Source organism: Erpetoichthys calabaricus, chromosome 5, assembly GCF_900747795.2.
Source record: "Erpetoichthys calabaricus chromosome 5, fErpCal1.3, whole genome shotgun sequence".
Lineage (NCBI taxonomy): Eukaryota > Metazoa > Chordata > Cladistia > Polypteriformes > Polypteridae > Erpetoichthys > Erpetoichthys calabaricus.
In genome coordinates, this window is record NC_041398.2 from 250,611,654 (window position 1) to 250,635,155 (window position 23,502).

Below are 23,502 nucleotides of genomic sequence, written 5' to 3' on the forward strand. Positions count from 1 at the left end.
TGGGCGATGCCCTGTCCAGCTATGCCACCCGTCTTGTGTCCAGTGCTCCTGGGACAGACTAAGGTACCCCAAAAATATCTGAATTGGATTAACTGGGTTTGAGATCTGTCGGTTTGCACAGATGTGGGAGGGAAAGAAGGGCGTGGCTTCTTCAGGAGTCTCAGCTTGTCCAGGTGGGACCCCCTTATTAACTCTTTAATGGCCACAAGTGATCCTCAATGGAAAGGCCGACCAAAGCGCCTCACTTCTTAAAAAGTCAAAAAAGAAATGAAATGTGTGAGGAAAGAACAATGGGCGGAAACTAACTAACCCCGTGGATGTTCTTCTTTTTAGAGAGCAAACGGAAACAGCATGCAGCAGGTAGGGGGAGGACTCTGTTCACATCAGCCGCCTCCTTTAATTTGGACTTAATGTTGTGATGTTGACACATTTTATTAAAAAAAAATATATATCCTCTAAGATAAAAACTGGAACAAGTGTAACCTGGAATAAATAAACCAAGATATTACGTTGCAGATTATGAAAAGTAAAGGTTATATTTAATGATAAAACTTAAAGATATAAATAATAGTCACATTTAATATACTGTGTACACTTAGCTGTTTTATATAGTGTCTTTAAACTCCACAAATTCATGTCATACTGCTCTACTGTATATTAATATAGTGACTTTATTATCGTCTTAATATTTTATATAGTGCCTTTCACACTCTATATACTGTATCTTCAGCTAAATAGTGTCTTTCATACCCATCTATCTATGTATTATATAGTGCCTTTCATCTATCTATCTATCTATCTATCTATCTATCTATCTATCTATCTATCTATCTATCTATCTATCTATCTATCTATCTATCTATCTATCTATCTATCTATCTAAACTCTCTGCTATACAATTCCTGTCAATCTTGTTATTATATACAGAGTCTTTCCTATTTCCCTATTTTATACTGCCTTTAATGTCTATCTATTTGTCTATTATATAGTGCCTTTCAATTCACGTCTTTCATGCCTATGACTCTCTGTGTATTACGCTTTGCTTTTCCTGCCCATCTCTCACATCTCACTTTGTAGAATATCTGCACATCTTCAGCCTCCATCATTCTGGTCTGTCCCTGCCAGTACTGATTGTCGTCTTCAGGTTCCCATTTGATGCCCATGAGTTTTTGTTTCTTGTGTTACACCTTTTTTTTTTTTTTTTTTACTTTTATTTTCTTTTTTCAGATTTTGCGCAGATTTCCTTTCTTACAGGTATTTGTTATTTTCTTTTACTTTTTTTAGTTGGGTGCCCAAACATCTTCGGCTCCTTCCTTAATTTTTTTCTTCATTGATCTTTTTCATGTTGGCTAAACTTCTTGCTCTTTTTTTTTTTTTTTTTTTTTTTTTTTTTGCTGTTGCTCATTCTGCTCTTTTCTGTTTTTTTCAGAGTCCGAATGCTCTGCCCACACAGCAGGTATTTTTTTTGTTCTTCTCATGCCCCTTCTCTTTCCTTTGACTCTATGGTGCTCAAGTGAAGATTTCCTGTTTGCCACTTGTTTGTCACTAATCTTTATAGCTCATCAGTACTTTGCCATCTGGGTTGTTAACTTTGCTTGTGGAGGCCATAGCCATGCCATCTCCATGTCTGGGTCCTGTTGCCCTGGTGCCCCTTGCTTATTGTGGTGCTCTGAGTGCCTCAGTGTGGATGTGCTGGGCGAGTCACCAGTCCACTGAGCTTAGACTTCAAGTGACCGGCGTCATTCACAGTCCAAAGAAAAACTCATTTTCATTTGTGTCATTTACTCTCCAATTGTGTAAATACTCTCCACAAGGTGGCGCCCTGAAGACCCAGAGTCCCGCTCTCTTTCTCGCATGACTGTGGACTCCGTATCTGGGTGCCTGAACTGCCTGTTTAATTGGCATGACTGTGAAAGTTGCAAGCAGTAGCTTGAAGTGGAAGGCGCTATAAAAAAAAAAAAAGTTTTGAATTTAGAGATTCATGGATGCTCTGTGGCATGGTGGCACAATGGTAGCGCTGCTGCCTTGCAGTAAGGATTTGCTTCCCGGGCCTCCCTGTGTGGAGTTTGCATGTTCTCCCCACGTCTGCGTGGGTTTCCTCCGACAGTGCAAAGATTTTAAATTGTCCCTGGTGTGGTGTGTTGTGTGTGTGTGTGCCCTGCGGTGGGCTGGCTCCCTGCCCTGGGTTTGTTCCTGCCTTGCGTCCCGTGCTGGCTGGGATTGGCTCCAGCAGACCCCCGTGACCCTGTGTTAGTATATAGCAGGTTGGATAATAACTGACTGACTGGATGCTCTGTATGGTCATTGAAATTACTTGTTTGTTTTTCTTCTAGGCTTTTGAGGTCAGCCCCCAAAATCAGGTAAAGAGGTCTTCAACTTTTCATGTTGTGAATTTCTTTTGGTTTTATTTTAGATAGATAGATAGATCTGAAAGTCGCTATATAACAGATAGATAGATAGACTGTGAATTGTTTAATAATAATATAATGTGAATTTCCCCCTGGGATTAATAAAGTATCTATCTATCTATCTATCTATCTATCTATCTATCTATCTATCTATCTATCTATCTATCTATCTATCTATCTATCTATCTATTATATAGTGCCTTTCATATCTATCTATCTATTATATAGTGCCTTTCATATCTATCTATCTATTATATAGTGCCTTTCATATCTATCTATCTATCTATTATATAGTGCCTTTCATATCTATCTATCTATTATATAGTGCCTTTCATATCTATCTATCTAATAAATTGAACAACTGGAGGGATTAATCAGGCCATCCAGATCGGAGCTGCTTGTGCTGCGGCCCGAGTTCCACTCCTGTACTGATTGATCACTAAAGTGTCCTTTAGCTGCTCCTGAGTACATTGGGGGTGAAGGTGGAAGGCTGCACTGCTGGCACTGCCAATCTGAGGAGGTTCAGCACATAAGCCCACCCTGTCTGGAGGTCCTAACAGTCTCTTGTGTTTTATTTCTCTCCTGTTTGCAGTATGTGAGTCCACTCTATCCAACCTACGGGGGCTACCGGCCGACCTATCCCACCATGCCCAGATACCCTTCTCAGCAGGTACGTTCTTGTTGCTTGATTCACTTTCTTGACAACAAGTTCTTTACATTGGGGAACAATTGAGAACACATTCCAAGGGTTCAGACAAGCTGAAAATGGGGATCAGGCAGCCCAAGTAATCTTGACATTTATAAAAGAACATTGGCTCAGAAGGTGCTGCATATAAAAGATGAATAATCAGAATGAATCCCAGACATAAGTAAGAAAATGTGAGGTTTGCCTGATGTTCTATGGATTGTAGTTTGTGGTTTATAATGGATGGCTCCTCGGGGACACTGAGTGTATCAGTACAATACAAGGTTACAAAGTAAGGAGTGTGGGCTCTAGAGGGAGCTCTCGAGATATGGAGACCTACAGGACCAAATGTCCAAAACAAAAAGGAATTTTTACTTTAAAGTAAAAGTTTATCCAGCAGGGAGAACATTATAGGAGAAACAACCTCAAAGACCTGAACCTTGAGAACAGCAGTTAGCCTTGGAGTCCACATGTTGTTCAATTGGTTAGCTAGCAACCCCTCTGTCCCCATATTTCCTCCATGTCACAGTTTAAAAGTCATCACAGTACCTGACAATCTAAAGATGTTGAGGTCCCTGACTAAAACGTGGGGTGACTGATCCACCATAGAGGGCTGTGAGTTTACAGCTCCCCCTGGTGGCTTCAAATACTCCTGCATTTCCAAGGCCCCATCTAAACTTTAAAGAAGCAGAAGATCATCACTTACATCCCACTGGTCCAAAAATGACATATGCTACCCTTTAATGGATTAGAGAGCCTGCAAAGTTCAAATGGAGATCTCAGTGGGCCAAAGCTTACTGGATGTTGGTGGAATTGTGAGGCAGCTACGCTTCACAGCCCCTTTTCAGTAGCCCACCCTGAGCAGTTAGGTAGAAGAGACAAAGCGAGATGTGAAACAAAAATAAGGGCACTGAGGGCAATGCCAGCTCAGCCGTAGAGTTGTTGTCATCCATTAGGGGTGAAAGAAAAGGTTTGGTTTACAGGACCAACAAATGGCATCCGCTGTATGACAACTGGATTTGTTTTCATTCTTTTCACAGCCCGTTGAATATCTGAAGATCAAAATCAATGCATCAACCCAGGTATGTCAGATGAGACTCTGCTGGATGGGGCCTTCCTCCATACCTACTGTATATGTGGCCTATATAGCGCCTTTCATATTTGTTATTTAGCACCTCTCATTACTATCTGTCCATTTTTCAGTTAGTGCCTTTCATATCTATCTAGAAGAGTTGGAACATTTAGCCTTTCTAATCCTGCCAACTACGCTATCTCTCTATGTGCCTTTCTCATCTTCCTAAAGTATATATGACAATTCTTTTCTGTCCTCCCGTCCATTTCCTTACTGGTGCACTCCATTCAGGATCATTGGCACCCCAGTATCAGATCTCTGGTAACTGAGAAGTGACTGACTGGTGACTGAGTTCAAGACCCCAGTTTTTAATATGTGTTGCCCTCCACACCCAGAACAATGGGGCACACATCTCTTTTTGACCACTTTTTGATACGAGTTGGTATTTTGTGCCCCCTCAAAGGTGACTTGTGTGCTCACTGCCTGCATTTCTCCCCTGGGATGCTCTCAGTGTGGAGTCTGCGTGTCCTCCCTGTCTGTCTTATGAGTTCCTCCTTCAGATTCTCCAGTTCTCCTCTCCCCCATCAAAGACACACAGATTAAGAAGACTGAAACCTTTCAGTGGGTCCACAGTGAATCTCCATGCCCTGCCATGCACTGACAGACTGACATCCCACCCAGTGCTTCTGACTGACTGACTGAACTCCTCCAGTTGCTGGTCCAGTGACGACTCAGGACCATAACATTAGATTATCTGGACTCAATGAGTCGAAGGATGGATTTCTCTTCATGTGTCCAGTATTTCCTGTCTGTCGTTTTTTCTAATCTTCATTCATTTTTTTTCCTTTTGCAGCCCCCCACCTACACCTATGAGTATGGAGTAATGCAGCAGGTGAGTACCTGGAACACACACCTTCAGGCTCAGAGTGACTGATGGGCATCCAGACTGCATACCCAGTAGTCCCAGTGCGTCATTTCTCTTAGGTTCCTGTCCCTACGTTCCCATTGTTTAGGAAGTGCAATTCCGCCAAAGGCCGCTAGATGGCATCGTTTGACTGTTCAGCAGTCTCGGCAACCATCTCCATGAAGAACTGAGCTGAGCCTCCGCTGCCCATTGTCTGCGCCTGCTTAAACCAGAGAAGCTGGAGCTTAACCTGGCAAGAGTCGGGCACAAGGCAGGAGCAACACCTGGGCAGGGTGCCAGTCCATTACAGGGTGAACACACACACACACACACAAGGGGCCAACTTAGCATCACCAGTCTTTAAAACCAAATTGTGTTGCCTTCCACCATCACAGACAAGTGGATTTGGGTTCAACTCTTTATGACTGGCACAGCCGTTTGTGACCCCACTGTGACATTACGGATTGCAGACTTGTCCCCATATGTCACACTTTGCAGATTTTTTTTGCTCTCCCTAAATTTCTTTTTTCAAATGATTTTCGATTCTGATAGGTGAAGCACTGATTGATGCCAATTAAAGGCGCTATATAAAATATCAGTTTGCCTGATGATGCACAATAAAGTTTTATTTTATATTATTTGCATTATTATTATGGAATGTGCTACATAAATTTATTACTATGATTTAGTAATGTGTTTTACTCTTTATTTTGTATGTAATAGTGGGTAAGCGCCTTGAGCATTGGAAAGGTGCTATATAAATAAAATGTATTATTTTATATTATAAATTACTAATTTTTGTAAAGCAATTTGAGCTGCATTAAATTTATGAAATATGCTTATTATTATTATTAACCATCTTCTCTTTTTTCTTCACACAGGTCCCATCTTTCATGAAGGTACGTCTCAGACAGAATCCTGTAGGCTACTTCATGTGTGATGCTCCCCCCCAATGTCACCATCCTGAATAAAGTCGAACTTTGTGCCACAAGCCACCTCAGGTCTGCTGACTAGCAGCATGGCACCTCCCCAGAAGGCACCTTGAGCTCTGGGCAGGAGGGCATCGGGATGTGGCATACCTGTGGCACTAACAGGAGCGGACCCTTCAGTGTCAAGGCAGAGGCCGTGGTGACCCTGCATTGGCCCCTGATGCTGGTGGGATGGGGAAGGGACGGCTGATGGGCTGAGGGTGTAAATGTGGAGGGACGTCTGTGGAGGAGTACAGGGACTGAGCAGCATGTCGTGTGACCGCATGCTGGCCGTGGAGTTCGACTGTTGAGCATACTAATTGAAAGGTGCCACATAGAACATGAATGTCCCCACCTTGGGTGACCCCAAGTCAGCCACCTCACCTTCCAGCTCTTGTAATGTGACAAGAACTGCATAGTGCAGAAAAGGTGAATGGAAAAAGTACTGACTATGAAAGGCACTATATGACATTTTAAAGTCCCAGATTGAATTCCTACACCCGACTCCTATTGAGCGAACTCCATTTCTAGCATTCTAGTCGTGAAAAATAGAAATCACGTAATGGTGACCGTAAACAGCCTTGGCATAATGCTCATTGTGAAAGGCGCTATAAAATCAAACCAGAATCTGACCATTGAAGCCGTTGCCTCTGATTTCACTCCAAACTCCCAGCCTGTCCACCTGGCTTTCCAGACCCGATCTCGGACCACCGGGAGGGCTGTAGAGGACTGTGTGCCTAGAGCTCCCTCTGGTGGTCCCAGGTGCTCCAGCATTTCCAAGGACTCATTACAAGAGGACTCTGATTATGTCGTTGCCATCATTCAGAAACCGAACTGTACCTGTGATGAGCCTCGGGGCAGCGTACACTATGGGGGTGCATTGTGACAAATCATAAGGACACAGGCTCAGTCCCCACTGGGCCTACGGGTGACTCATTTACTGGAAACAGTTAGATCTTTAGATTCACTTTATGATTCAAATTTGCTCCATAAATCACACAATAGTCTTATTATATAGTGCCTTTCACTGCGGCCTCTGCACAGCTAGTTGTATTTGTATGCCTAGGGTTTCTTGTTCAAAGCATTCCAGCCTGTTCTGGTTCTACTGAAGGACCACCCTGACTGTAATGGAGGAAGCTGGCAGAGGGGTGTGACAGTGACATGATGATAAGGGGAGTTGTCACCCATTTGTGACTCAACACATTTTTTCAGATCTGTAGTGCATATAAATCACCAAATTAAGTTGCTCACTTATCTCACGTTTCAGGATAACTCAATCGGTGCAGAAAATGCCACAGCAGCCGCAGCCCCCTCAGTAGGTGCAACTGGGCAGCAGCAGGAAGTGGACAGCAGACCACCTCCGACACTCCCGACTCCGTGGTGGCCATTGGAGGATGACGGCATTGAAGTGACTATCATCAACCAATGGACAAAGGTACAGCAGGGTCGGGGGGGGGGGGGGAAGGTGGTCTTCCATCTCTATGACCTCACACTTGGCCTTCAGGTGTGACCCTCACGTTCACCACAGCTGGCACCCCATCTGACTTGTCCTGAGGCTTCCTCATACAATGAAAGCTTATCTGACTTCTCAATTCTAGGAGTTTCATAATCCTCCTTCTCACTTAAAGGCGCTATATAATTAATTTGAGTGGGATAGAAAATGAATGGAGGGATGGACAGCTCGTGCACCCTATCACGTTGATCCAGTGGATTTATGAGGCACCTCATCACTTCTATGAAACCTGCCTTATTAGTAAAAATAGGCGCTATATTAAAAATAAAAACCTCATATTTTTTTTGGGGGGGGGGGTGTCATTTTTTTCTGCAGTGTCACAATTTATCATAACTCTCTCAGGTGCTTAACTATACAATTTAAAATCATCTCTTATCCTAAAGTCAAGGATGGTTTGCATTCCACAAACCCCCTGGTCCTTGTAAAAGGACAAAAACAGAGGAAGGTAAACGTAACAAAAGAAGAATGTTGGGGACCTCTAGTGGTGACAGGAGGGTAACTGCAGGAACGAAACAGTGCCCTCTAGTGGAGAGTTAAAAGTAAACGCAGAAGTTAAACGGTGCCCTCTAGTGTTGAAATGGCATCAATTGCACATATTAAAGGGTGCCATCTAGTGGTGAGCAAACAGTAATTGCAGGAGCTAAATGGTGCCCAGAGGGTAATCACTACACCTCTAAACAGTGCCCTCTAGTGTTGAAATGAAAGCAATTGCTTGAGCTAAATAGTGCATAGTGAGTAATTGCAACAGCTAAACAGTGCCATCTAGTGGAAAGTGAAAAGTAAACACAGAAGCTAAACGGTGCCCTCTAGTGTTGAAATGACATCAATTGCAGGTTCTAAATGGTGCCATCTAGTGGTGATCAAAAAGTAACTGCATGAGCTAAACAGTGGCCTCTAGTGTTGAAATTAAAGAATAAGGAGCTAAACGGTGCCTAGTGACTAATTGCAACACCTAAACAGTGCCCTCTAGAGGTGAGCGGAGAGTAACTGCAAATTCTAAACGACACCCCTAGTAGTGACTGGAGAGTAATGACAAGAGCTGAATGGCACCTGCTACTGGTGAGGAGAGAATAATTACAGGAGCACCTTTTTTTTTTTTTTTTTAATTTGTTTTAGCTCATACACCTCTGGTCAAATCTGCCATCCTGCTTTTTGAGATGGTCATCTCTTTTCTTTTATTCTGGCCAAACAAAATGAGTGGAGCTTGAAAGGGCAGGTGACTTCAGGCTTCTTCTGGCTGCTGTTCTGCCACTCTAAAGAGGGAAACAGAGACCGCTGTGATAAACAAGAATCCCCTCCCCTGGCGTGTAACCTAAATTATAAATCCATGTAGGAGACTCGCCATTCCTACGAGTGTGACAGCCTTTGGCCACAAGAGGGAGCTCTAGACTTGTGGTTCCAGAGTTATGTGACTTGCAGAGTGTGCCTGGAGGTAGCTGGTCAGTCTGTAGGTTGTTGACAGGCCAGGGGGGTGAGGAAGGTGGGCAGGAAGTGCTTGTGAGAAAGTGGATCAACAAACCCCCCCCCCCCCCCCCACCCCACCCCACACACACACACACACACACACTTTGTATTTTCAGCTCCATTACATATCAAAACTTTTTTAATATTTTTTTGGCCTACTTTGGATTTGGAGACAACAGAAGAGCGCCACCTATAGATCTTCCAGGTCAATGACAGTCACAGAATTGAAGTGACCTTTTTGTTTTTTTTGCACCTCTGGATTTATTGAGATGTTTCATTTTGTTTGCAGACGTTGCCAAACCAGGAAGACGTGGAAGACAAGATGAATGGCCAACAGGTCTTGGGTGCCCAGTAGCTGCTTTTCTCCACTTGGAAAGCTTATATCGATAGCTGCAGTTTTATTTGTACAATTAGCTGCAAGGAAGCTTCCAGTAGTGAATCTGTGTAATGGCAAAGTGACACAAAATAAAAAAAGGGTTGTTAATCTTCTGTGTGACTCTGGTGACTTTCTAATAGGAAACAAAAATGAAGGGAAGGAGTCGCAGATTTCATAAGTGGCGCCACCTGCTGGCTGTTGTGTGAAAGAGCCCATGGCTCCCAGAAGGAGATCTGATGGCAGAAGGGGACATTTCTGATTCGGGTCATAAATGCCACTCTGCAGTCATAACCCCAGGAGCAGGTAAACTTTGGGCTCTGATTCCAGGGTCCGACTCCGCAGAAGACCCCTTTAGGTGCCAAGAGCCCTGGTTGTGGGATGCCTTTAGTCATAAATGCACCCACGATGGTGATAGTTAGAGATCCTCACAAAATAGTCAATTTTAAATTCCCAAAATGAGGAGTCCACCTGCCCAGCTTTGGACTCCATGCCACCTTCAGACTGACAGGCTTGCCTTTATACACCAGAATTGTTCATCAAGAGCCTTGTGAGTGGCGCAGTCAGGGCATTTCAGCTAACTTTTTGGGTTATTCCTGAAGTGCTGCCCCCTAGTGGCCCTAGCTGGGCACCAAAGTGGCACTGTGAGCTGGAAAGGGCAGCAGGTGTGGCACCAGGCAAAAGTGTGGCAAACCACCTACTCATCACCGTAATCCACAAGGTGGCACACTACTTGAGAAAGTCACCTGCATTAATGTGCCCCCCTGTCCCTGTATGTCTGCAGCCATGCTGTCTTAAATTTGGTTTGGGGGCTCCTGGGGCTCAAGAGGGGCACACAAAGAAAAGCACCCTAGGGCCACCTTGGGGTTGGAGGACCAGAATGGGTGCAGATCTCCTTAGCCAGTGAAAAAATGGTGTCCTCTTAAATGGAATGAAGCCATTTGTGAGGTGATCTTATCAAGCGCCTTTCACAGAGAGCACTAAGGTCAAAGGTGATTGAAGTGAAGAATTAAAAACCCCAAAAATCTCACAATGTGGACACGCACTTTGGACTCCAGAGACCAAAACAATCCATCCAGGGAGATCAAAGTCGTCCGCTGAAAAAACGATACCACCCAGTTCTGTAACTGCACAGACGTGACCCCTGAAAATGAGAGGCCATCATCCTGGACCGACTTCATCATCCCCTGCAGGGTCTACATTCATCCCTGTAGGGGGCGCCAGTCCATTGTAGGGTCCACGTGCACACACTGTCCCAGTGGGACCAGCTCACCCAGTCTGCATGTCTTTGGGTGTGCGAGAGGACCACCCAGGCACAACATGCAGACTCCATATGGATAAGAAGCCGGTGTGGGATTTGAACCAGTGAAGCCGGAGATGTGAAGCAGCTTCCATAAACATTGCACTACCGTGAGGCTCACCCGGAGGGTCTGAGCCATGATACAAAAGGTGGAAACTGAGACTTAAGATCTAAAAATCAAAAACCAAAAAATCAAAAACCAGAGGAACAACACCTGAAAGAAGAGAAGAGCGACCCCTAGAGGAGGTGTAGTGGTGGCTCTGAGGTTAGGGATCTGCACTGGCAATTGTAAGTTTGCCGGTTCGAATCCCGTAAATGCCAATAGGGACTCTGCTCTGTTGGGCCCTTGAGCAAGGAACATAACCTACAATTGCTGAGTGCTTTGAGTACTGAGAAAAGCGCTATATAAATGCAAAGAATTATTATTATTATTATTAGAGGAGGGTCACTGGCAGGGCAGGGTGGCACAGAAAAAGAATTCAAGAGGACCAAACGGTGGGAGAAACTCAAAACAAGTCTCCACTGGTGGACTTCTCAGAAACACAGACCATCCAACACAGCAGGCTGTGGATCAAACCACTTGAACTGCAGAAGTGTCGGGGTCCACAACACACACACACACACACACAAGCAGGATGGAAGACCTGCGCCGGGGCCTTCACATGGTTGCCTGGTTTTTCTCTTTCTCTCAGGCGTGTGCCATCTGCTGGCTTGAATCAGTAAGTGCAGCAGGCCTAAGTCAGCCAGTGGCTCACACTGGAGCTCCTCCTGCTGGTCTACACTGGTAATGTCGAAGTGACAGATGAGCTCAGTTACAATAAGAAGTGTAAAAGTGTGACGGTGACACTGGGCACCTGAGGTGGGGTGGATTGTTGGTGGTCTCCACCAGTTTCTGTGGATTTGTCCCAGAGTCCCTGCTTCTCATGTTTAAACACACAAATTATGCACGTCACCCATTGTGAAGCTCAAATGTCTCCTTATTCATATCAAGTCCCCCTGATTGAGTGTGTATATTATTTTATTTGGTGAAATAAAACAACAAATGACAAACAAAAGTCAGATTATTGGACAGTTGTAAGAAGCTCATGTCCATCATGGCAGGTTTAGTTCCAAATGTGTTGCTTGAGAGTCGTCACCTTTCTTCAGTTCTTCAGTTTGTATGAATGGCACTTCATATTTCAGGCTGCAGGAAAATCTGCACATCCTTTCAAAGAAACAAACAGACAATCAATTCAGACTCTAAACTCTAATGTCACATTTGGTGAAGCCAGCACTTCAAACCGCTGTCTCTAGTTTAGAGCACTGCCACTGCTGTCCCCATTGTCACTGTCATCAGGGTCCCACTGCTGTCATCATTGTCATTGTCATCAGGGCCCCACTACTGTCCCCAACGTCACTGTCATCAGGGTCCCACTGCTGTCCCCATTGTCACTGTCATCAGGGTCCCACTGCTGTCATCATTGTCATTGTCATCAGGGCCCCACTACTGTCCCCAACGTCACTGTCATCAGGGTCCCACTGCTGTCCCCATTGTCACTGTCATCAGGGTCCCACTGCTGTCCCCATTGTCACTGTCATCAGGGTCCCACTGCTGTCGTCATTGTCATCAGGGTCCCACTGCTGTCCCCATCATCACTGTCATCAGGGCCCCACTGCTGTCACCATTGTCACTGTCATCAGGGCCCCACTGCTGTCCCCAACGTCACTGTCATCAGGGTCCCACTGCTGTCCCCATTGTCACTGTCATCAGGGTCCCACTGCTGTCGTCATTGTCATCAGGGTCCCACTGCTGTCCCCATCATCACTGTCATCAGGGCCCCACTGCTGTCCCCAACGTCACTGTCATCAGGGCCCCACTGCTGTCCCCAACGTCAGTCATCAGGGCCCCACTACTGTCCCCATCGTCACTGTCATCAGGGCCCCACTACTGTCACCAACGTCACTGTCATCAGGGTCCCACTGCTGTCACCATCATCACTGTCATCAGGGTCCTACTGCTGTCATCATCGTCATCAAGGTCCTACTGCTGTCCCCTTCATCACTGTCATCAAGGTCCCACTACTGTCCCCATTGTCACTGTCATTAGGGTCCCACTACTGTCACCATTGTCACTGGTAGCACCTGCTCCAGCTTTCCCCACACCAGGTGATGAAACTCATAGCCTTCACATTAGCAGGGATTCCTCCACAGATATTCACTTCTTGATGCTGCCTTTACCTGCTCATCAATCTCAGAAGCCCAAGTGTCCATCTTTAGATGAGGGGACAGGAGAAAGTTGGAAGGATTCAAGGAGGAAAAGGGGGTATCAGACACGGGAGCTGAAAACTGCTCTCCTCAGGCCTGAGGTGGTCTCATCAGTGCACACCCAGGGGCTTCGTTGCTGGATATTGTAACTCTCTCTGCTACAATTTCTCATTCTAAGCTGAAGGTATCCCACTGCTGACACCATTGGAACTAAAAGCAATTTTGTGCTTAGCATAACATATAACATAAAAACTGAATAAAAGAATAATAATGTGTTAATTATTATCCTCTGTTTGTAAGCCAAAGGAATCCCACCGCTGACACCATTGGAACTGTAAGTAAGTTTGTCCTTAGTATAAAATATATTTAAAAAATAGAATAAAATAAAGAATAATAATGTATTAAATATTATTCTCTATTTCTTTGCTCATTGTGTTTTCTGCTGTATTTAGACCTGTCGATATGTGTTGTCAGTAATATATCATCATATTCACGATCAGCAACCTTGAAAAAGCATAAAACGATATTCTACACACCTGTAGTTACCGGTTTGACCCATTTTTTCAAAGTTTTGTTAAAAAGAGTAACTGTTTATATCCCATTAGGAGGTGAACCCCTGGGGTCAGCTGACCACTGCAAGTCCTTCTGATCATTTTGGCTGATGACGTATTTTGATTCATCTTTTATCAGAAAGGAATAATAATGGCCTAAAAATGAGAATTTTTGGGCCGAAAAATTTCCAAAAAGCTTAACGTCTTGCATTACCAGACATCAAGATGAGTCGAACGGTATCTGACATGTGTGGGTGAGTCAGGAGTCACCGAACATAACAAACTGACGTGACGTCACAGCGTTCCGAAGGAATTGTTAGGAACACAACAGCAAGGCCTCCCAACTTTCAGTTTTCTGGTTTCACTCTTGTGGAGAAGTCGATGATCTTCAACAGCAACTGCCAAGAACTTGGAAAAAGAAACGAGAAGAGCCGCTTGGAGTAACTTGAGCGAGGCCCTTAACCTTCAATTGCTGAGCGCTTTGAGTAGTGAGAAAAGCGCTATATAAATGCAAAGAATTATTAATTATTATTAAATGTCCTGTAATCATTAAAAAAGTCAGCGGGACTGGACGACGTTTACTCACGAATGCTGGGGGAGCTTAGTGAGTGTGTAGTGAGTGTGGATGGACACCCGATTTAACGGTGACCTGACTGGACCGTCTACGGTTATGAAAGGATCTGCACAGGCGGGTCAAACCGCAGCTGGAAACTCGTTAAGTTAAACTGCACAAACGTAGGGCCCGTTCCTGCAGTCCGAATTGTCTTCCTACCCTAATGAGATGGACGTTCTCCCCTTCCAATGACTTTCCTTAGTGAGAGGATCGTTGTGCTCAGTAAGCGCTCACTTTGAAACGTGAAGCCGTAAAACGTTAAAGAGAAATCATAATGTCAGTTTTTTTTTCTTGGACAACAAAACTCAAAGAGTGGATCGTTCGATTCTTACCGGGGCTCTCCTACGGCTGGAAAGGGAGCAGAAAGCTTGGCAGAGTCTGAAAAAGAACAAAAAGGAGAGCAGAATAAGTGGACAAGACACGTCACTTCATAACGACTCTCAGCTAATTGATAACAATACGTTTAATTTATATAGCGCCATTCCCGTGCTCAAGACGCTGTGACAAAGTCATCTGACATCGCTGCATAGTTTAGCTATTTGGATTTTCATTCCAACGTGTATCTGAATGAGTGCCAAGGATTTGATAGATAGATAGATAGATAGATAGATAGATAGATAGATAGATAGATAGATAGATAGATAGATAGATAGATAGATAGATAGATAGATAGATAGATAGATAGATAGATAGATAGAGAGGGAAGGCACTATATGATAGATAGATAGATAGATAGATAGATAGATAGATAGATAGATAGATAGATAGATAGATAGATAGATAGATAGATAGATAGATAGAGAGGGAAGGCACTATATGATAGATAGATAGATAGATAGATAGATAGATAGATAGATAGATAGATAGATAGATAGATAGATAGATAGGAAAGGCACTATACAATGATAGATAGATAGATAGATAGATAGATAGATAGATAGATAGATAGATAGATAGATAGATAGATAGATAGATAGATAGATAGTGTAGTTGGCAGGATTAGATAGAGTGAAAGACACTATATAATAGAGTGAAAGACACTATATGATAGATAGATAGATAGATAGATAGATAGATAGATAGATAGATAGATAGATAGATAGATAGATAGATACTTTATTAATCCCAATGGGAAATTCACAATTTTGGGTTCAATGCCCAGCCTGGCTTGGTCTAGCGGTGCCACAAAAGAGGCTGTTATTTAAAAAGCTCAGACAGTGCACGGGGGGCACTGCGTCAGACCTTGTAACGAACTCCATACCTCATCTGGCACAGCACGGACTCCTTCAAGTGCCGATGGCTTAGCGGTGCCTCCAATCGTCAGCATCTTGTCCTAAAAAACAAATTTCAAACATTAACTACGCCAAGCGACGGCGCTCAGTTGCCTCGATCAAGCGCCACTTTGTCCGAATCATCTGTGGTCCGTCGGACACGCCAGGTGTCTCCATCTAAAGGAGGTTCACTCGGCTAAACCCGCTTTACGGAGTACCCCGCCCCCCCGATGACGTCACTACACGCGTGAACGCGCACGATTTGTCTCATAGCTCTTAACTCCATCTTGTGGATGGACACGAAATTGCATTTCAAACCAATCAATGAAAGTTGATCGGAGCCGCGGCGCCGGGGGAGACAGAAGCGCACAGCGCAGGCCCTCAGGTTACCGGTCGCTGCATTGAAATTGTTGTTTTGTCCGTCGTGCCGGGGATGCGCTGCATTGTGTAGCTGCCCAGATCACACCTGCTCATTTTTGTCTGGGCATTAAGGGCATCGTCTTATGACTTGGTAACATTTGGGCTTCTGGGTGGCGTTGGCAGAAATGCACGTCACCTCAGTGCCCGCACAGCTGGGACTTTCCATCAGCGTGTGTCTCTGTTTAGTGTTATCCGGCATGGTGACTTTGGCCGCCACCCTGTAAAACTTCTTGAGATGGCGCTCACCTCAGAAAGGCGCTATATTAAATCACAAGGGCCAGTTTGAGGTTTGCTCTTTAAGATTATATCTTTATTTTTGCATATGGATACTAAAGTTCACACATGCCCCTTTGATGTCCTTTCTAGTTGAATGTAAGGACTACATCATCGCAGAGTTAATTAGTGGCACTAAGCAGGAAGGTGTGTGTGTGTGTGTGTGTGTGATTGCGATCTCCGGGGTAAATCCTACCAGCATGGACTCCCACCTTGTAAAAAGCAGGTCAGGAAAGGATGGATGGATGAGATAATGGAGGAAGGTTTGAATTATCATTGAACCAAAGTCTTATTGATTTCTTCACTAAAGGCGCTATATAATATAAATACCAAACCCACTTAATCCTGAGCAGGGCTGTGGCAGCTTAAGTCAGGAATAACACCTGGACAGGCCACCAGTCCATCGCAGGGTGAACACACACACACACACACACACTCACACACAAACCCACGTGGGCCAATTTAGTGTCACCAGTCCACCCAACCAGCATGTCTTTGGACTGTGGCAGACACAGGGGAGAACATGCGGACTTCATGCTGTGAAGAACCCCGGCCTTTCTACTGTGAGTCAGCAGTGTTACCACCGTGCCACTGTGCCGCTCTTATTACATAAACACTGATACATCACGTCACTTTAGGTCTTCCTCTCTCACACACCACATCCTCATAAGTTTAAATGGCATTCAGTTTTTTTAAAATGGCAGCAAAGTTTTCATTTGAGAAACTCACCAGTTCAGCTTGACCCCAAGGTTTTGGAGTTGCATTCTTAAAAAAGAAAAAAAGAAAGAAAATTAAAAACAGAATGTAAATGTCAAACAGGTGACAAATGGGTATTCACTGATCAGTCTGATGTTTCAATTCAGTTCCAGTCTGCCTGCGGAGATCTGCAGTGATTTCTACACGATGTTATCTAATCCAGCCATTTACTTTATCTGACATCATGGGAGTCACAAAATGCTATGACAGCTTTGGGTAAAAACACTAGTGGGACCAAGGTGGGACAGCAGTCCATCTGTGGGCACATTCAGTGGTACTGAAACAACGTGGAGTCACCAAACACACACAACACCCACATCTATGGCACGTAAGCTGAGCACCTGAGCCACATGGGCACGGAGAGAACACACAAACTCCAGACTGGCAGGGACTGCACATGGACTGAAATCCAAGATCTGTGAGGCCACGGTCATTTCCACTGGGACACCATGCCATACCCACTGAACAACCTCAGAAAAGACAAAATAACAGGACATTCTGAAGTCAGATGGGTTTCTGTGGGAAAGTGGCTCTCCTGGTGGCACTGGGTACAAATCAGCCACCATTCCTGAAAGAGATGCCAGTCCAACACAGGGTCCACTCTCACACTCGTGGAGGTAAATTGGATTGCAAATCAATTGTCGTGGTGACACAGTTGAAAATCTTAAGCACCCTGAGGAAACCCATACAGACACGGGGACAACGTGCTGAAATCACAGTGACAATGACAAGGTATGAGAGCTGAACCCAGAACTCTGATACCATCATGCAACAGCAGTAACAATTGTGCCATAGTGCCATATTATATTATATTATATTATATTATATTATATTATATTATATTATATTATATTATATTATATTATATTATATTATATTATATTATATTATATTATATTATATTATATTATAAAAGAATAAGTATCCCTGTGTCTGTGCTCCTGTGTGTCCCTCTGGTTGCTATATCTCTGTCATTATAATATATATTGTATCATGAAAACACTGTAGAAATAAAATACATTGCATTTTTCACTCCAACAGAGGGTGCATAACAAACATTAATACTGGTTTAACAAATCTCATACTAAATGGCACATAATAGCAACATTTGCATTGGATTTGTCATTCTAACAGGTGGCACATTGCAAGCATTTATCTGTTGAAATGACAAATGTAATGAATTTTATAATGATATACATTACAAAATACACTCCAACAGATGGTGCACTGCAAGCTGTAATGCTGAGATATATGTTAATTATTTGGATTTCAACTCATCTTAGCACAGCTTGCATTATATTATATTATATTATATTATATTATATTATATTATATTATATTATATTATATTATATTATATTATCTGCGGTGGGTTGGCACCCTGCCTGGGATTGGCTTGCCTTGTTCCCTGTGTTGGCTGGGATTGGCTCCAGCAGACCCCCGTGACCCTGTGTACGGATTCAGCGGGTTGGACAATGGATGGATGGATATTATATTATATTATATTATATTATCCACCCTATTTAAGGGATAATTGTCTGTGTGTCAGTGTACCTGTGTGTCCACCAGATTGCTAAATATTCATCATTAAAACAGATGATGCATCACAAATATTTGAAAAAATAAAACATGATGCATTTGTCATTCCAACAGATGGCACATCACAAGCATTTTTAGCAAACATTTTATTACTGCACATGTTTGTGGATCACCATCTGTTGAAGTGACAAATCCAATGCAATTTACTACTGCATGTATTACAAAATACACTCCAACAGATGGTGCACTGCAAACTTTAATGCCTAGGTCTAAATTGATTACTTAGATTTCTACCCATCTTAGCACAACTAGCATTATATTATATTATATTATATTATATTATATTATATTATATTATATTATATTATATTATATTATCTAATCTTAACAGAAACCCATTCACCTGCATGAACTGCTGTGGCCTGAGCACCGCCGGCTCCATAGGCTGCTGGTTTGGGTTCAGTGGCAGCTGCTGGACTGCTGGCTGTTTCTGAGATGGGTACCCATAGGCAATGAAGAAGGGACTCACCTGTCAAAGAGTGAAAAATAAAATTAAAAAGTGGGACATGAAGGCTCCTTACCTGACACTTCAATATTTTATTGGTTTGTAATTCATTTTTCAGTCTAATTGAGTACTTAGAACGTCACCTGTCCTCCTGCTTGTTGGGGGAACACAAAGGATGGATAGTATGATGGCAACACCTTAGGGAAGAAGAAGAAGAGAAATTGAGCAGGGAGCAGAGAAGGTGAAGAAAGAGCAAACAGACAACATCAAATGAAGGACCCCAGTAAAGCTAATTAAGCTCACCTGGTTCGGCTGCAAAGGGACACCGGGCTCCTGTGGGTACAGGGGCTGCTGTGGTACAGAGATGGCTGTCTGGTCACCTTGAGCTGCAGGGAGGAGCACCTGTGGGGGGACGCCACTCTGAGAAGGAACAAAAACTTGAGGGGGCAGAAGGACCTGAGATGGCAGGGAACCTGTTGGCTGCACGGACCCCTGGCCAGAAACGCCTATTTGAGGGGTGCGGGACAATTGAGGAGGAAGCGCCATATCAATCTGCTGGGGCTGGAAAACAAATGGGGGGACAAAGGGCAGAGGCTGGGGACAAAGACGAGAATAAAGTTCTGTTAAAACATTTGAATTCAGGTCTGAATCTACCTGTCTGTTGATCTCTCTATTTTATAGTGCATTTCATACGTGTCTATCCATTATATAGTGAATTTCATATATATTATATGTCTCCTATCAATTCTGTAGTGACTTTCTATCTATTCATCTGCCGTATATTTGCGTATATTATGTACTTTTGTTCATATTTGCCTATTACTCTCTCTATAAGTATATAAAAACATCTGCCGTGCCCCGCGGAAGTGAAACAGTACAGTGAGGGTCCCCACTCCTGACGTCACCCCCACACACCCGCAAAGAAATTGGTGCCGCAAGCAAACTCTGATAACTAAGCGCGATGAGAGAAGTCGCAAAATCAACCGGAATGTTCAAACAAATTGTAGAAAAAAAACCCGATGTAAATCTGTTATGTCGTTCTTTCGTGAAAAGCGGACAGACAGACAGACGTTAGATTGTATATATAGAGAGATGTATCACCTGTAATAAATATGTAGTATTCATATTGTTTCTTTCATAAATAATGATATATTTTATATAGCGCCTTTATGTCTGTTACTGTATGTTTCACCTTTCACAAACAGCCTCATCAGAGCATCCCTACAATAAAGAGCACAAACTCCGAAGACGCCCACAGTGCCCACAGTGCCCACAGTGCCCAGTATATCTGAGGTTTTATTCGAATGCAGAGATGAAGAAAAGCCGACAAGGCGACCTGCAGGACACGCCCCCTAGCAACCATTTATGGCGTTACAGCAACGGGTTGAGCGCAATGGCGATTCGGGAAAACTGAAAGTGAAGAAAGAATTACAGCCAAAGAAACGCTTAGCAGCTTGACAGGCTGTTGTCGCCGCGGAGGACTGAAGGAGGTACCTGCTGCTGCTGCTGCTGCTGCCCAAATGCAAGTCCATTGTACGAGAGTCCAGGCAGACGCAGAAGCTGTGAAGAAAACCAGAATGAAAATTTCTTTTCAAATCGGCTTTATCTTTGCAAGACAGAAATTTTAAATCTTTAAAGTCATAGCAAAACAGTTGACAATAATGTCAGTAAGACAGAGTCACAGAAATGGACGGACAAGAACCAAAGGAATTCCAAATTCAGATTCTGAACTTTTAACGTCATGAATGGTGAACTCGATTTGCGTCCCTTACCTCGTTGCTGTTGCTCGCAGACAATCCAAGCAGACGCGGCACCTGCACGGTAAATACACAAAGACACACAATGAGTGAAGGTCACCTCCATGGGAAGATAGAGACGGTGAGGAGACAGAAACCAAACTCACCGGCAATGCGTGGCCAGCGCCCACGAGACTGAGGACCACCACAATGAGCTCCATGGATGTGAAGTGTTCTGAGATCAGAAAAAGGCAAAAGTCAAACAACCTTAAGAACTTAAGAGGAGAAGCCTAAAGGGAGGAGTCCAGCAAGGGGACACACAAAGGGACTAGACGTGGTCACCCCAAAGCTCTGAGGGAGACACACAGAACAAGCGAGAGATCCTTCTAGTAAAGTCTTCTCCAAAGAGTCGTAAGCCAACTCTGATGTTCTGTTTTGGGCTTCGGAGGTCCCTGCGGTCCTCATAATAACTTGACAGATGTCAAGCTCAGGCCATCATGGTGGTGGCTGTCAAATGGCATATCCCAGAAAACAAGATGGAGACCCCACTGAAAGAGGACCCGAGGGTCCGAACCCTCCTGTTGCCTCCCCTGCTCTCCCAGCTCTTGAGATAATTCTAGGCCAGGAACTCAAGAACGTCTTTGACGAGAACAAACCACTCAGCCTAACGAAGTCTGCCATTTCTTGAGTTGCGAAGACCCCTAAAGTTCTGCTCTCCTCCACATGGCTTGGTTATTTTTTTATTGTGTCTCTGTGGTGAAGCAAAATTTTGTACCATTTGTGTAAAATTAACTCGTAACAAGTTTCAGACTGAGCCCCTCGTGTTCCCATTAACCTCCTTTCAATGTAATGGCCAGGACCCCCGATACGAATTCCTGTCCTAACTTTTAAAGCCACGTAGCCTCTGAAACTGAGAAGGTTCCCCTCTGTCACTCTGCCAGCCTCTTCAGCTGACCCTCTGCTCACCAGACGCACGCCTTGCATGTTTGCCGTCCTCTTAACTCCTCATTTTGAATTTTTAGTCTTTGATCAAATGGCCCGATAGTCGGACCTTCTCTTCTTAACATTTGCTTCCTGATAAAAAGAAAACCTCAAATCGGTACCTTTGGCTGCAGGATGAGCTTCTTGCTGTTTCAAGAGTGGAGAGCCTTGACTGCAACTTGTGAAGTGACCTGCCTTTTAACCTCTCACCAGGTCTGAGGCCCACCAATCAGGGTCAAGGAGGCTGCGGTGATTCATCTCGTGTGTCAGGAGGCTGAGGTGACCTCACCAGAGCGGTCATTAGCTGATCACAGCGTCACACGGGCGAGGAAGACGTAAAGAAGCCAAAAAGGAATCTGAGAAAGCGAAAAGAGCGCCCCGTAAGCCGTTATTATCTTCCACGGGTAGCAGACGTTTTTAGGTGGGGTGTTTGTTGTTCAAACATGTCTGACAGATGTCCAAAATCTGTTATAAAATAAGCTGTGCTGTCAAAGTGCCCAAAAAGATGCCAATCAAAAGAAAATCTAAACCTAGCTAAGAACAGATAATCTGATATGTGTTGCACTGATGGGCTTGGAGTCAAGTGCCTTATGAGTTAAATAGCATGAGGACATCATCAGGACAATCTGGAGGAGGACAGGCCATCCCACCCAACACAGCTCACTAGCCAATCCTGTCCACTGAGTTCTTCTAAGAAGAACAACAGCAAGTCGAGTTTTGAGGGTCCCTAATGTCCACCACACTATTTGGTCCCTCATTCCATGTGTCTGTGGTTCTCTGTCTGTAGAAAAACTTCCTAATGTTTGTGTGAAGTTCTCCCTTCACAAGTTTCCAACTGTGTCCCCGTGTTCTTGATGAACTCATTTTAAAGTCACCATCTCAATCCAATGGACTAATTCTCTTCATCGTTGTAAACACTTCAGTCAGGTCTCCTCTTCATCTCTATAAAGGCTCAGATCTTTTAATCTTTCCTCATAAGTCATCCCCTGTAGCTCTGAATCAGCCCAGTTTCTCTTCTCTGGACCTTCTCTAGTGCTGTTATGTCCTTTTTGTAGCTCAGAGACCAGAACTGCACCCAGGACTCCAGATGAGGCCTCACCAGTGTGTTATAAAGCTTGAGCAGAACCTCCTGTGACTTGTACTCCACACATCAAGGCGCTACATAACCTGACATTCTGTTAGCCTTCTTAATGACTTTTGAACTCCATCTGCCAGTCCATAGCGTAGAGTCCACTTCAATTTCTAAATCTTCTCATAAGGTGGACCTCCAACTTTCAGACCAACCACTGTTTATTCGAACCTCACATTTTTACTTCCTATGTGTAATTCTTTACATTTACTAACATTAAATTTCATCATCCACAAATCTGCCCAAGCCTGCTTGCTGCCCAAGTCCCTCTCTGACAATTTAACGGATTCGAGATTATCTGCCAATCCACCTATCTTGGCATCATCTGCAAACTTCACCAGCTTGTTCCTTATATTCCTAAGTAAATCATTTCTGTATATTAAAAATAACAGTGGCCCCCACACTGCCCCCTGCTGGTCACCACTCTTACCCAATTCTGAGAAGATTCCTCACACCGTCACCCTCTGCTTCCTGTGTCTGAGCCAATACTGCCCCCGTCTACACACCACATGCTGAAATGCCACTTCTTTTAGTTTGATGCCCACCCTCTCATGTGGCACCATATCACTTCACTCAGGTCTCCTCTTCATCTTCTAAAGGTTCATCTCTTTTAATTTTTTCGCACAACTCATCCCCTGTCACCCTGAATCAGCAGAGTTGCTCATCTCTGGACCTTCTCTTGTGCTGTTATGTCCTTTTTGTAGCGTGGAGACCAAAACTGCCCACCGTACTCCAGATGAGGCCTCACCAGTGTGTTATAAAGCTTGAGCAGAACCTCCTGTGACTTGTACTCCACA

General features: G+C 44.0%; 1 protein-coding gene across 1 annotated transcript; it reads right to left on the reverse strand.

Moving 5' to 3' along the window:
- Positions 1-11,687: 11,687 nt before the first annotated feature.
- Positions 11,688-21,734, reverse strand: odam (odontogenic, ameloblast associated). The gene is made up of 10 exons (XM_028802785.2): positions 21,699-21,734; positions 20,763-20,830; positions 20,632-20,673; positions 20,354-20,419; positions 19,163-19,453; positions 19,003-19,056; positions 18,758-18,883; positions 15,357-15,428; positions 14,428-14,473; positions 11,688-11,891 (listed from the first exon to the last, which is right to left on the reverse strand). The coding sequence occupies exons 2-9, from the start codon at positions 20,814-20,816 to the stop codon at positions 14,438-14,440; spliced, it is 741 nt and encodes a 246-aa protein (XP_028658618.1). The 5' UTR covers positions 20,817-20,830; positions 21,699-21,734; the 3' UTR covers positions 11,688-11,891; positions 14,428-14,437.
- Between the last annotated feature and the right edge of the window lie 1,768 nt (positions 21,735-23,502).